Here is a 13,593-nt window from a genome sequence, read left to right on the forward strand (position 1 = left end):
TGTGGAAGGGCCCTAAGGCTGTATAAGGCAATGTAAATTCATATAATCCAGTTCAAAACAAATAATGTGGATTTTCTGCTTTGATAATCTGGATTCTATCGCAGTGTAGAAGGGGCCTTAGGGCCCTTCCATACAGCCCTTTATCCCAGAATATCAAGGCAGAAAATCACACAATATCTGCTTTGAACTGAGTTATCTGAGTCCACACTCAGATAGTGGGATTTCCAGCCTTAATATTGTGGGATATAGGGCTGTATGGAAGGGCCCTTAGTGGCTCTATTCTCAATAGCTCTGCTCAGGTTTTGTAGACTCAGGGGTCTGGCTTCCTTGATTTGAGTCTGTTCATCTGGAATGCAGTCTTCCTCTCTTCCTACTGCCTTTTCCCATACCAAGCATTTTTTCCCCTAATGAGTCACGTCTTTCCATGATATGGTCAAAGTCTGTTTACTCATCCTGACTACTTCTAGGGAGAATTTGGTCTTAATTTACTCTAGGTCCCTTTTGTTATTATCTAGGAAGCTTCAATATTGAAAGTATAGTGTTCTCTTCAAACTCTATGATTCTATAAACACCGATGAGAATGTGGTGTCGCCTTCTTAGTTTATGTGCCACTTTTCCAGGATGAAAGTTTTTAATTGATCAAGTATTCAAAATACCAGAGTTATGCAAGACTCTTCTTTATGCTATGTGTTGTTGGGAGTGGTGGTGATAAGAGGACTACAAAGCCAGGTCTATTTATTTTATGTATTAATTTACTTTATTTTTTTTATCCCACCTTTATCCCACTATAGGCAATGAAGGTCTACACTGCAGGATTGATGCCGTTGGACATCTCTATAATTACAATGGTTCAATGCTGTGACAACATGGGAGTTGTACTTTTGCAGGGCATTTAGACTCCTCTGCCAAAGAGTGGCTCACCAAACTACAAGATCAAGAATTCCATAGCATTGAGTTACGGCAATTAAAGTGGCTTCAAACTGCATTAATTCTACAGTGTGTTCACGCAGCAGCATTTCTAGACACATTACACTATGTAACATGATTTTTGGTCTTGGGTTATAAATGTCAGTCCCTAATTGGTTCCATTATAAAAACCTGGGAAAAGTTTATTAAATTGTAAAAACTTTGATTTTGTGGGACATTCTGCAACATATTTTGCTAGAGAGAATGCTTCTGGAACATGGCCATACAGCCCGAAAAACTTACAACCCAGTGATTCGGGCCATGAAGAGTTTTTTTTTCTCCCACCCTGGATATTCCACAGATATATAAATCACACTTGCCTAGTTTTCAACAGACCTCACAACGTATTGTCGAAGGCTTTCAAGGCCATAATCACTGGGTTGTTGTAGGTTTTTCAAGCTGTATGTCTATGTTCTAGAAGCATTCTCTCCTGACATTTCACCTGCAGCTATGGCAGGCATCCTCAGAGGTCATGAGGTCTGTTGGAAACTAGGCAAGTGAGGTTTATAAAAACTCTGGTCCTCACAACCGCTGAGGATGCTTGCCATAGATGCAGATGAAATGCCAGGAGAGCATGCTTCTGGAACAGTGGTTCTCAACCCGTAGGTCCCCTGGTGTTTTGGCCTACAACTCCCAGAAATCCCAGCTGTTAGGATTTCTGGCAGTTGAAGGCCAAAACATCTGGGGACTCACTGGTTGAGAACCACTGTTCTAGAACATGGTCATATAGCCTGAAAAACCTACAACCCAGATGGGCAAAACATCAGGAGAGAATGCTTCTGGAACATGGCCATACAGTCCGAAAAACTTACAACAGACCAGTGATGCCAGCCACGAAAGCCTTTGACAGGCTATGGTCCAGTATTTCTCAACCTTCCTAATGCCGCAACCCCTTAATACAGTTCCTCATGTTGTGGTGGCCCCCAACCATGATATTATTTTTGTTACTACTTCACAACTAAAATTTTTGCTACTGTTATGGATTGTAATGTTATATTGCCTATATGTGAGTTATATTAACTATATGGTTTTACTGGGTTGTTGTAGGTTTTTTCGGGCTATATGGCCATGTTCTAGAAGCATTCTCTCCTGACGTTTCACCTGCATCTACGGCAAGCATCCTCAGAGGTAGTGAGGTCTGTTGGAACTAGGAAAAAAGGTTTATATATCTGTGGAATGACCAGGGTGGGACAAAGGACTCTTGTCTGCTGGAGCTATGTGTGAATGTTTCAACTGACCACCTTGTATGGTTTTATTTGCTTACTGCTTTGTTGTTTTATTGATTTTGTTGGGCTTGGCCTCCTGTAAGCCACCCTGAGTCCCCTTGGGGAAATGGTGGCGGGGTATAAATAAAGTATTATTATTATTATGTAAATATCTGATATGCAAGATGTATTTTCATTCACTAGACCAAAATTGGCACAAATACCCGTTATGCCCAAATTTGAATTCTGTTGAGGTATTTTTTTGGAGGGTGGGGGTGATTTTTGTCATTTGGGAGTTGTACTTGCTGGGATTTATAGTTCACCTACAATCAAAGAGCATTCTGAATTCCACCAATGATGGAACTGAACCCAACTTAAGAGAGAACTCTAATGGCCAACAGAAAATACTGTAAGGGTTTGGTGGGAACCAGGCCTGTAGCCGGGGGGGGGGGGGGGGTGTAGGGTTAGGGGTTCAACCCCCCCCCCCCCCGAAATTTTTCAAGTTAAAAAACCCCCTGGTTTACTCATGAATTTTAACTGGTTAACCAAATCCCCATGCTAAGTCTATGAGGCGCAAAAAATTAAGAGTCCCTCCAGAACTGCAAGCACTATCTCAAGCAAATATTGACAATTTATTCACACTGTCATTACTTGCAGCAATAGCGGATGTAGCGAAGCAACCAAGTTGGGGGGGGGGGGGGCTTAAATGCTCTCATTAAGGAGGCCAGACTTGGTGGAGGCGGTTGACAGGGGCGGAGCTGCAGGCTATTGAAGGCTGCTCTGCCCCCTGCTGTGCTCTTTGCTTCAGCGTGAGCTAGAAGACTGGTTTCAACCCCCCTCCCGAATTTTTCAACCCCCCTCCGCCCCCCTGAAATTTTCAACCCTCCCCAAAAAAATTTTCTGGCTACGGCCCTGGTGGGAACTGATCTTGAATTTTGAAGTTGTAGTTCACTAACATCCAGACATCACTGTGGAGTCAAATAATGATAGATCTGGACCAAATTTGGCACGAATACTCAATATGCCCAAATGTGAACACTGGTGGAGTTTCGGGAAAATAGACCTTGACATTTGGGAGTTGTAGTTGCTGGGATTTATAGTTCACCTACAATCAAAGAGCATTCTGAACCCCACCAACAATAGAATTGGGCCCAACTTGGCACACAGAACCCCCATGAACAACAGACAATACTGTATTGTCAAAGGCTTTCATGGCCAGAATCACTGGGTTGTTGTAGGTTTTTTCGGGCTATATGGCCATGTTCTAGAGGCATTCTCTCCTGACGTTTCGCCTGCATCTATGGCTAGCATCCTCAGAGGTAGTGAGGTCTGTTGGAACTATATATAAACCCATTTTCCTAGTTCCAACAGACCTCACTACCTCTGAGAATGCTTGCCATAGATCAGTGGTTCTCAACCTGGGGTCCCCAGATGTTTTTGGCCTTCAACTCCCAGAAATCCTAACAGCTGGTAAACTGGCCGGGATTTCTGGGAGTTGTAGGCCAAAAACATCTGGGGACCCCAGGTTGAGAACCACTGCCATAGATGCAGGCGAAACGTCAGGAGAGAATGCCTCTAGAACATGGCCCTGTTGTTCATTCGTTCAGTCGTCTCCGACTCTTTGTGACCTCATGGACCAGCCCACGCCAGAGCTCCCTGTCAGCCATCATCACCCCCAGCTCCTTCAAGGTCAGTCCAGTCACTTCAAGGATGCCATCCATCCATCTTGCCCTTGGTCGGCCCCACTTCCTTTTACCTTCCACTCAGGGCCGTAGCCAGAAAAATTTTTTGGGGAGGGTTGACAATTTGGGGGGGGGGGGGTTGAAAATTTTGGGGAGGGTTGAAAATTTCGTGGGGGTGGGGTTGAAACCTGCCTCCTAGCTCCTGAAGCAAAGAGCACAGCAGGGGGCAGAGCAACCTTCAATAGCCTGCAGCTCCGCCCCTGTCAACCACCTCCACCAAGTCCGGCCTCCTTAATGAGAACATTCAACACACACACCCCCAACTTGGTTGCTTCACTACATGGGCTATTGCTGCAAGTAATGACAGTGTGAATAAATTGTCAATATTTGCTTGAGATAGTGCTTGCAGTTCTGGAGGGCCTCTTAATGTTTTGCATCTTATAGACTTAGCATGGGGATTTGGTTAACCAGTTAAAATTCATGAGTAAACCAGGTTTTTTTAAAAAAACCCTGAAACATTGGGGGGGGGGGGTTGAACCCCTAAAACTACCCCCTCGCTACAGGCCTGCTTCCACTTTCCCCAGCAAAATTGTCTTCTCTAGGCTTTGCTGTGGTCATCTGATGTGAAGTGGCCCATTCCAGTCCATTTCGGTTCGCTGACCCCCCGAATGTAGAACATGGCCATATAGCCCAAAAAAACCCTACAACAACCCAGACAATACTGTGCTTTGTGATGGTCTTTGATGACTCCTCTGACACCCCCTGGGGTCCCGACCCACAGGTTGAGAAACTCTGCTAAGGTCGGTCTGTTGAAGCAGCACGTCAGCGAGGCCTCTTGAGCAATCCTCCTCCTCCTCTTCAAAGAGTTGGACTAGGAAGGAAGGAACCCTTCCTGGAACCCCTGAACAAGCCCCGCCCCCTCAGCAGGGACGGCCAATCAGCGCGGGGGGCGTGACGTCACGGGGAGGGGAGCGAGCGCGAGGCTGGTCCGTCGCCTCAGCGGGTCCTTTTCCTGTGGCGGCGGCGCGCGAGGGAGAGGGAGCCGGGGCGGGGGGCCAGCGGAGAGGGGGAGGGAGGAAGGGACTCCCCGTGAGGAGGAGGAGGAGAAGAGCCGGCGCTTTGCTCTGCCTTCGGGGCGGACTGAACAAAGGAAGGGGTCCCTCTTCCGAGTGGGAACGAAGCCAAGAAAGGGAGCGGAGTTTCTCGCCGGCCGTTTGGGCTCAAAGTTCCTCTCGCGGAGGAGAAGGAGAAGGGAAGGGCCCAGGAAAGGGGAAGGCGAGGCGGCGATGCTGTCCAACTCCCAGAACCAGGGCCCTCCCGCCCTGTTCCCCAACCCGCCCCCTCCGCCCCCTCCTCCGCCGCCGCCTCAGCAGCAACAATTGGCCCCCCAACAGCAACAGCAGCAGCAGCAATTCCCTCAGTTCCACCTCAAGTCCGCCCTGCCGATCAAGAAGAACGCCATCACGGATGACTACAAGGTCACCACGCAGGTCCTGGGGCTGGGCATCAACGGGAAAGTCCTGGAGATCTTTAACAAGAAGACCGGGGACAAGTTCGCCCTCAAGGTAAACAAGCATGGCGGCGACAAACTTCAGCCCTCCCGCCCTCCAGGTGTTTGGGACTCCAACTCCCACCATTCCTCACAGCCTCAGGCCCCTTCCTTTTCCCCCTCAGCCGCTTAAGGAAGGGGCCTGAGGCTGTGAGGAATGGTGGGAGTTGGAGTCCCAAACACCTGGAGGGAGGGAATGGTCAAAGTTTATATATCAGTGTTGTCAACCTGGGAGTAGAGACCCCCCCCCCCAAAGACCATCACAAAACACACATTTCTGATATTTTTAGGAACCCAAATCCCTCCAGTATTTTCTGGGGGTCCAGTGTGGGAAGTTTGGCCCAGTTCTGTCATTGGTGGAGTTCAAGGGGCTCTTTGTAGGTGAATCTATACAAATAAAAATTTAATGTTTGTTTGTGGGATTAACATACCTGTATATACTCGAGTATAAGCTGACCCGAATATAAACCGAGTCGCTTCATTTTACCGCAAAAACTGATTCCTGATATTTTTAGGAACCCAAATCCCTCCAGCATTTTCTGGGGGTCCAATATAGGAAGTTTGGCCCAGTTCTGTCATTGGTGGAGTTCAAACGGCTCTTTGTAGGTGAATCGATATAAATAAAAATATAATGTTCGTTTGTGGGATTAACATACTCTATATACTCGAGTATAAGCCAACCCGAATATAAGCCAAGTCACTTAATTTTACCGCAAAAACTGAGAAAACAGATTGACTCAAGTATAAGCCGAGGAGGGTGAGAAATTCAGAAGTTACTGGTATATTTCAAAATGAAAATAGATACCAATAAAATTACATTAATAGGTAGGTTAAATATTTAATCTTGCCCTGGTGGAGGGAGTTGGACTGGATAGCATCAGTAGGTTAAATATTTTTGAATATTTATATAAAATTGTAATTCACGATAAGACTGCTCTAACCTTCTTCAGTGTAAATTTGCTTACGTATCCTTCCAATAATTTCCAATAATTTGCTTACGTATCCTTCCAATAATTCGCTTACGTATCCTTCCAATAATAATAAAGACAGTAAACTAATAAATGGAAAAAACTAATAATAGAGTGAAATAATAAATGGAATAATAACCATCATAGAGTAAAATAATAAATTTAATAACACTGATAAAATAAAATAATAAATGGAATAATAAAGTAAAATGATAACTATCATAATAATTAGAGTAAAATAATAAATGCAATACTACTACTATAATAATAATGACAGAGTAAAATAATAAATAACCTTGACTCGAGTATAAGCCGAGGAGGGTGAGAAATTCAGAAGCTACTGGTACATTTCAAAGTGAAAATTACCAATAAAATGACATTATCTAATTGAGGCATCAGTAGGTTGAATATTTTTGAATGTTTATATAAAATTGTAATTTAAGCTAAGACTGCCCTAGCCTTCTTCAATGTAAATGTGCTTACGTATTCTTTCAATAACAATAAAAAACATTAAACTAATAAATGGAATAATAATAGAGTGAAATAATAAATTTATTTATTTATTTGTCGTGTCAGGGCAACCAGTCAATTATATAATAAATAATAAATGGAATAATAACAATCATAGAGTAAAATTATAAATTTAAATTATATAATAAGTAATAATAATACATTTAAATTATATAATAATAATATAATATTATATTATATAATAAGTAATAATAATATTATATAATAAGTAATAATAATACATTTAAATTATATAATAAATAATAAATGGAATAATAACAATCATAGAGTAAAATAATAAATTTAATGATAACACTGATAAAGTAAAATAATAAATGGAATAATAAAGTAAAATGATAACTATAATAATAATAAATAGAGTAAAATAATAATTGCAATACTACTACTACTACTACTAATAATAGAGACAAAGTTGAAGTACTTTGGCCACATCATGAGGAGACAGCAAAGCCTAGAGAAGACAATTATGCTGGGGAAAGTGGAAGGTAAAAGGAAGAGGGGCTGACCAAGGGCAAGATGGATGGATGGCATTCTTGAAGTGACTGGACTGACTTTGAAGGAGCTGGGGGTGGTGACGGCCGACAGGGAGCTCTGGCGTGGGCTGGTCCATGAGGTCACGAAGAGTTGGAGACGACTGAACGAATGAACAACTAATAATAATGACAGAGTAAAATAATAAATAACCTTGACTCGAGTATAAGCCGAGGGGGACTTTTTTAGCCTAAAACAAAGGTTGGAAAACTAGGCTTATACTTGAGTATATACACTAACTCAAAAACCACTGGACAAATTGCCGCCAAATTTGGCCACAAGATACCTAATAACCCAAGGAGTGGCCATCATTAAAAAAAAAATTGATTTTGTCATTTGGGAGTCATTGCTGGGATTTATAGTTTAATAATAATAATAATAACTTTATTTATACCCCGCCTCCGCCACCTTCTCCTCGAAGGGACTCGGGGCGGCTTACATGAGGCCAAGCCCGTCAAATACAAATACAACTACATCAACAAAACAAGCAAGCAAATAAAACAATATAAATAATATAACTAAACATAAAGCAATAACACGTAAGAGATTTAAAAACACTATGGCAGGGCCAGATGTAATAGATTACAATTTTAAAATAGATTAAAACGCTGGGCTTGTACAGAGTAGGGTATGTCTAGACATGGGGGTTTTAGAGAGTGATGTAGGGAGATCTTACTTACAATCAAAGAACATTCTGAACTTCACCAATGATTGAATTGAACCAAACATGGCACACAGGACTCCCATGACCAACAGAAAGCACTAGAAGGTTTTGAGGGGCATTGACCTTGAGTTTGGGAGTTGTAGTTAACCTACATCCAGAGAGCACTGTGGACACAATCAATGATGGATCTGCACCAAACTTGGCACGAATATTCCATATACCCAAATATGAACACAGATGGAGTTTGGGGGAAATAGACCTTGACATTTGGGAGTTGTAGTTATTGGGATTTATAGTTCACCTACAATCAAAGATCATGCGGAACCCCACCAACTACAGAATTGGGGCAAACTTCCCACACAGAACCCCCATACTTAAGGCTATCCAGTCCAACTCCCTTCACCAGGGCAAGAAAATGTCATCAATGCCCTCCTGACAAAGAGCCATCCAACCATAGATATAGTTAGATATATATGATTCACACACACACACATAGTATCATAGGTTTGAAAGGGACCCCTAAAGAAGGACAATGATATGTTGCATGTTCCAGAGTAGGCAAACCAGACAATCTCCACATCAACACTGACAAAGAAACAGCAAAAAAATACTGTTTACCCACAAGCATAAAGACATTACATACATTAGAAACCAACACTTTCTAATTACTTTATTTTCCAGATCACCAAACTGGGCCACAGCAACGCGTGGCAAATAATAATAAAACGACAGCAATACTAATGATAATACAGGCAGTCCCGGAGTTACAAACATCCGACTAACAAACAACTCATAGTTAAGAATGGGGGTGAGACAACAGGTGAGGAAATCTACCCCTCATCTGTTGGGCCATCTGTCGGGGGTGCTTTGAATGCAATTTTCCTACTTCTTGGCAGGGGGTTGGACTGGATGGCCCATGAGGTCTCTTCCAACTCTATGATTCTATGTGAACTACAACTCCCAGCACCCACAACTCCCAAATGTTAAGGTCTATTTTCCTCAAACTCCCCCAGTGTCCAAATTTGGGCAGATATAGGTAGCAATTTAGAATGACAATGACAATGGACTGACCTGGACTATGATTTCAAACCTGCATTATTTAAACAATTTTAGTAATTTCAAAGCATTAACGAATTGTTTTCATTGCTCCACTGAAGCTTTCTCATCAATCCTTGTTTACACAACAATGCAATTATCACAGGGATGGAAAGTGAGGTGAAATCTTCTGAACAGGATCATACACAACACAAGAAACACCACAGGGGTGGTCAGCCTTTCCTATGCTATCCAAGAATCCCCTGGTAGCAAGGCGGGTAAAACAGTTGAGCTGCTGAACTTGCTGACCAACAAGTCGGCGGTTCGAATCTCGGGAGTGGGATGAGATCCCGCTGTTAGGCCCAGCTCCTGCCAACCTAGCTGTTTGAAAACATGCAAATGTGAGCAGGCCACTAGGAACTGTTCCTGTGGGAAGGTAATGGTACTCCATGCAGTTGTGCTGGCCACTTGACCTACGGACTATGCTGGCTCTTTGGTTGAGAAATGGAGATGAGCATCCCCCCCTCCCCCGAGTCAGACATGAGTAGACTTAATGTCAAGGGGAAATCTTTTCATTTACTTTTTATGCTATCCAAAGTGTGTGTGTGTATATATCTATATCTATATCTACAGCTATAGCTATAGATATAGACCTGGAATTGCATTTCAAAAATGTACCTGTTCTGACTTGCATTCAAATTCAGCTTAAGCAACCTACAGAACCTATCTTGTTTGTAACCTGGGGACTGCCTATAAATAATAAAAATGCAACAACTCAGGTTAGTGTGTGACATCTTTCAGGGGCAGTCCATCATTCTCATGTTGTACCTAGTTAAACACCCACCACTATATATAGCTAAATAAGCACACTCTCTTTTTCTCACAGGAAGAGGAGGTAGAAGGGGGCACTGTTTTGTGGCCTCTCAGGGCCCTTCCACACTGCCCCTTTATCCCAGGATCTGATCCCAGGTTTTCTCTTTATTCCAGGTTATCTGGCAGTGGGGGCTCATATATTCTAGTTCGGAGAAGATAATCTGGGATCCTATCCTGGGACAAAGGGCATTGTGGAAGGCCCGTAAGAAGTTCTCTCCTTCCCATTGGAAACTTTTTTTGAGGGAAAGGGCAGCACTTGGTGATGTCATCCCTCAGAGTATTTTTTCCCCTCCATTCCTCCTAACCAACAGCTGCATGAAAGAGGAGTTTCCCAAGAATGATGTTATCAGGGAGTTAAAATTCCATCTGAAATTACAATGCAGTTTTATGTTAAGGGGTTCAAATGATCATCTCTTGGCACTGCTCACAAAGAGTTGAAAACCACCCTTACCAAGTTCCTTTTGAAATTTTGCCATATTCTCTACTGCTTAAATGTTTAATCCTGTTGAGGGTGAGTGGATTTTTAAGCAATGACAAAGAAAACAAAAAGTCCCAGAATAATAACTTGTTATGAATGTATACATTTTGGGACACCCAAAGGCAGTAGTTCTCAACCTGTGGGTCCCCAGATGTTTTGGCCTTCAACTCCCAGAAATCCTAAGAGATGGTAAACTGGCTGGGATTTCTGGGAGTTGTAGGCCAAAACACCTGGGGACTCACAGGTTGGGAACCACTGCCCTAAAGGCATCCTGTCCTTGGCAACTAAGTAGGGTTAGCCTTGGTTAGTACCTGAATGCGATACTGTGAACAAATTCCAGGTGCTATAGATTATATTTCAGAAGACGGAATTGGCAAAACCACCTATTGAGTATTCTCTAAGAAAACTGTGAAATTCAGGGGATAGCTATAAGTTGACAGGTGACTGGAAGGCATCTAGCTATCTATCTCTTGTCAAAGGCTTTCATGGCCAGAATCACTGGGTTGTTGTGAGCTTTCCGGGCTGTATGACCATGTTCCAGAAGCATTCTCTCCTCTAATAGATAGATAGATAAACATCCAGACGAACCTGGAGGTTGGGATCCCTGGTTGGGGGGGGGCGGTCATGAGGGGGTATCAGAGGGCTCACCGAAGACCATCAGAAATCAGTTTTCTGTTGATCGTGGGGGTTCTGTGTGGGAAGTTTGGCCCAATTCTATCATTGGTGGAGTTCAGAATGCTCTTTGATTGTAGGTTAACTATCAATCCCAGCAACTACAACTCCCAAATGACAAAATCAACCCTCTCCAACCACCAGTATTCAAATTTGTGTGTATCAGGTATTTGTGCCAAATTTGGTCCAGTGAATGAAAATACATGCTGCATATCAGATATTTACATGACAATTCACAACAGTAGCAAAATTACAGTTATGAAGTAGCAACAAAATAATGTTATGGTTGGGGGTCACCACAACATGAGGACTGTATTAAAGAGTTGTGGCATTAGGAAGGTTGAGAACCACTGATCTATACACATACATATATACATATATACATACATGTACTAAGGGTATTTAAAAAACCATATTATGTATTCATATATGTTAACTTTATCCTCATAAGGGATCTAGAGAGGCTTACACCACAGGTTAAAAGAAATATAGTTGGTGTTTTATTCTTGTTTCCACCACATCCCAGTTCCCTTCTTTTGAAAGTCCCATTGCAGTGAGTTCCTGAAACAGAGAAAGTGATAGTTGGTTTCGCCATCATTGTCCTGAGAATTTGCTCATGGTTTTTCTCTCCCTCCCCCCTCCATCTCTGAGGGTGTTCGAAAGAGGAGGATGAGGATGTGAAATTAACCCACAATAGTTTTCTGCTTGACAGTAAAAGGAATGTGTCATTGCCTTTGGGAGAGCTTTCCATGATGAATCTTCTCCTGAGACAGGTCATCTCCTCTTGAAAGGCCATTAAAAAGAAAAACCTTTAAATGCAGACACAGCCCTATATAATAAAGGAAGCTCTTTGTAAAGAAAATGGAGACTCTTATGCTGTCATCTTGTCAGATCTGATGACGGTTCTCTCTCAGTTTGGACAATGGGAATGGAGCATAAGGTGATTTTGCTTTCTTGTGCCTATTAGGGGAGTCTTATTATTATAAATGCTTTTAAACATGTCCTCATGTCCATAACTGTAGGGCCTCTCTGCATAATATCTAAGCACGTGCATTTCTGGAGTACAAAGCCGAAGAAAGCCAGTAAAATCCAGTATTTCTGTAGATAAGGTTCCTTGGATAGAGAGTGACACGATTAGATTGATTTGCATTTTTGTTTCAGTTTAACAATTACATTTCATAGGTTAGCGGACAAAATAAAATGTGATATTTCTATTTGTAAAGTTTTTTGGATAGAGTTCCCAATTTTTTAAAAAATCCCTTCATATTGGTTAAATTAATATTTAAAAAAGGGTGAAATTGCTTGCCTGTATTAGGAAATATAGCACAGAGTCATGTGGACTTTAAAATTTGACATGTGATGTCAGAATGAGATCAAGGTTAGAAAAATGGGAAAGCAAGAAAAACCAAAAGGCAACATTTTGGATGTGCCTATGCTGTAGAAATAATGCAGTTTGACATGACTTTAACTGCCATGGTTCAATGCTATGAAAACTTAGGAGTTGTAATTTGGCAAGATACCAGTTCTATTTAGCAGGAAAGGCTAAAGATCTTGTAAAACTACAGCTCTTACAATTCCATAGCAATGAACCGATAGTTAAAGCGGTGTCAAATGTGTTGTTTCTGCTCTGTAGATGTACCCCTGGTGTAATTGCACACTTTTGTTTCATGTAATGGAGGGGTTGAAATATTCCTTAGAATCTGTGTCTGGTGTAAAAGAGCCCCCTTTGTGTTTTTCATCTGTATTTTAACATTAGTTCATATATAAAGCTGGTAGAAACAATGTCCTTTGTGAATACATTTGTTTATTTGTATAGTTGTTAATGTGTCAAGGACTTTATTTCACGGTTCATACAGAGTTTATAAGTAATTGTCCTGCTATACCAAGAAACAAGGTTTCATAGATTATTAGGAGAGATTTCAACCTGCAACTTCCTTCAGCTATTCATGCCAGAATAGTGGTTGTTTTAAAAGACGCACATGGACTAGGAGACTTACTTTTAAATCCTTGGTTGGCTGTGAAATTGACAAGCCGACCTTCAGTCATGTCTGTCTCTTGGCCTAGAATACCGTATAAAGCAGCTTTGTAAATAAGACTATATAAGTTACTGGTCCACAACAGTTTTACTAATTTGGCTGTCCACACACATTCCTGGATGGGGGCCATTTTCCAGCCTGAGGTAAAAGGCAAAGTTTTCAGCAGGTGGTGGAGCACTTGTTTATAATGAGTGAGTGACCTTTGTGCTTTTGTGAGATGTGGCTGAAGAAAGTGGGAATGAGCTCACAGAACCCTGATGTAACTGAACAGATGCACTACCTTATGTTACATGATTAGTTTTATACTTCTCCACCATGTGTTAAAAAAGTCTACTGACATGTTTCAAACACCTTCCAATAGTGAGAAAAACAGTTCTATGAGGTGTATCTACACTGTAGAATT

General features: G+C 42.0%; 1 protein-coding gene across 1 annotated transcript in view; it reads left to right on the plus strand.

The window, feature by feature from the left end:
* Positions 1 to 4,901: 4,901 nt before the first annotated feature.
* Positions 4,902 to 13,593, plus strand: part of MAPKAPK2 (MAPK activated protein kinase 2) — a 90,807-nt gene continuing 82,115 nt past the window's right edge. The window contains exon 1 of the mRNA XM_060772865.2: positions 4,902 to 5,418. Coding sequence (XP_060628848.2) covers positions 5,140 to 5,418 — 279 coding nt within the window. The 5' untranslated portion in view covers positions 4,902 to 5,139. The remainder of the gene's footprint in view (positions 5,419 to 13,593) is intronic.

This window comes from Anolis sagrei, chromosome 4, assembly GCF_037176765.1.
Source record: "Anolis sagrei isolate rAnoSag1 chromosome 4, rAnoSag1.mat, whole genome shotgun sequence".
In the NCBI taxonomy this organism is placed as follows: Eukaryota; Metazoa; Chordata; class Lepidosauria; order Squamata; family Dactyloidae; genus Anolis; species Anolis sagrei.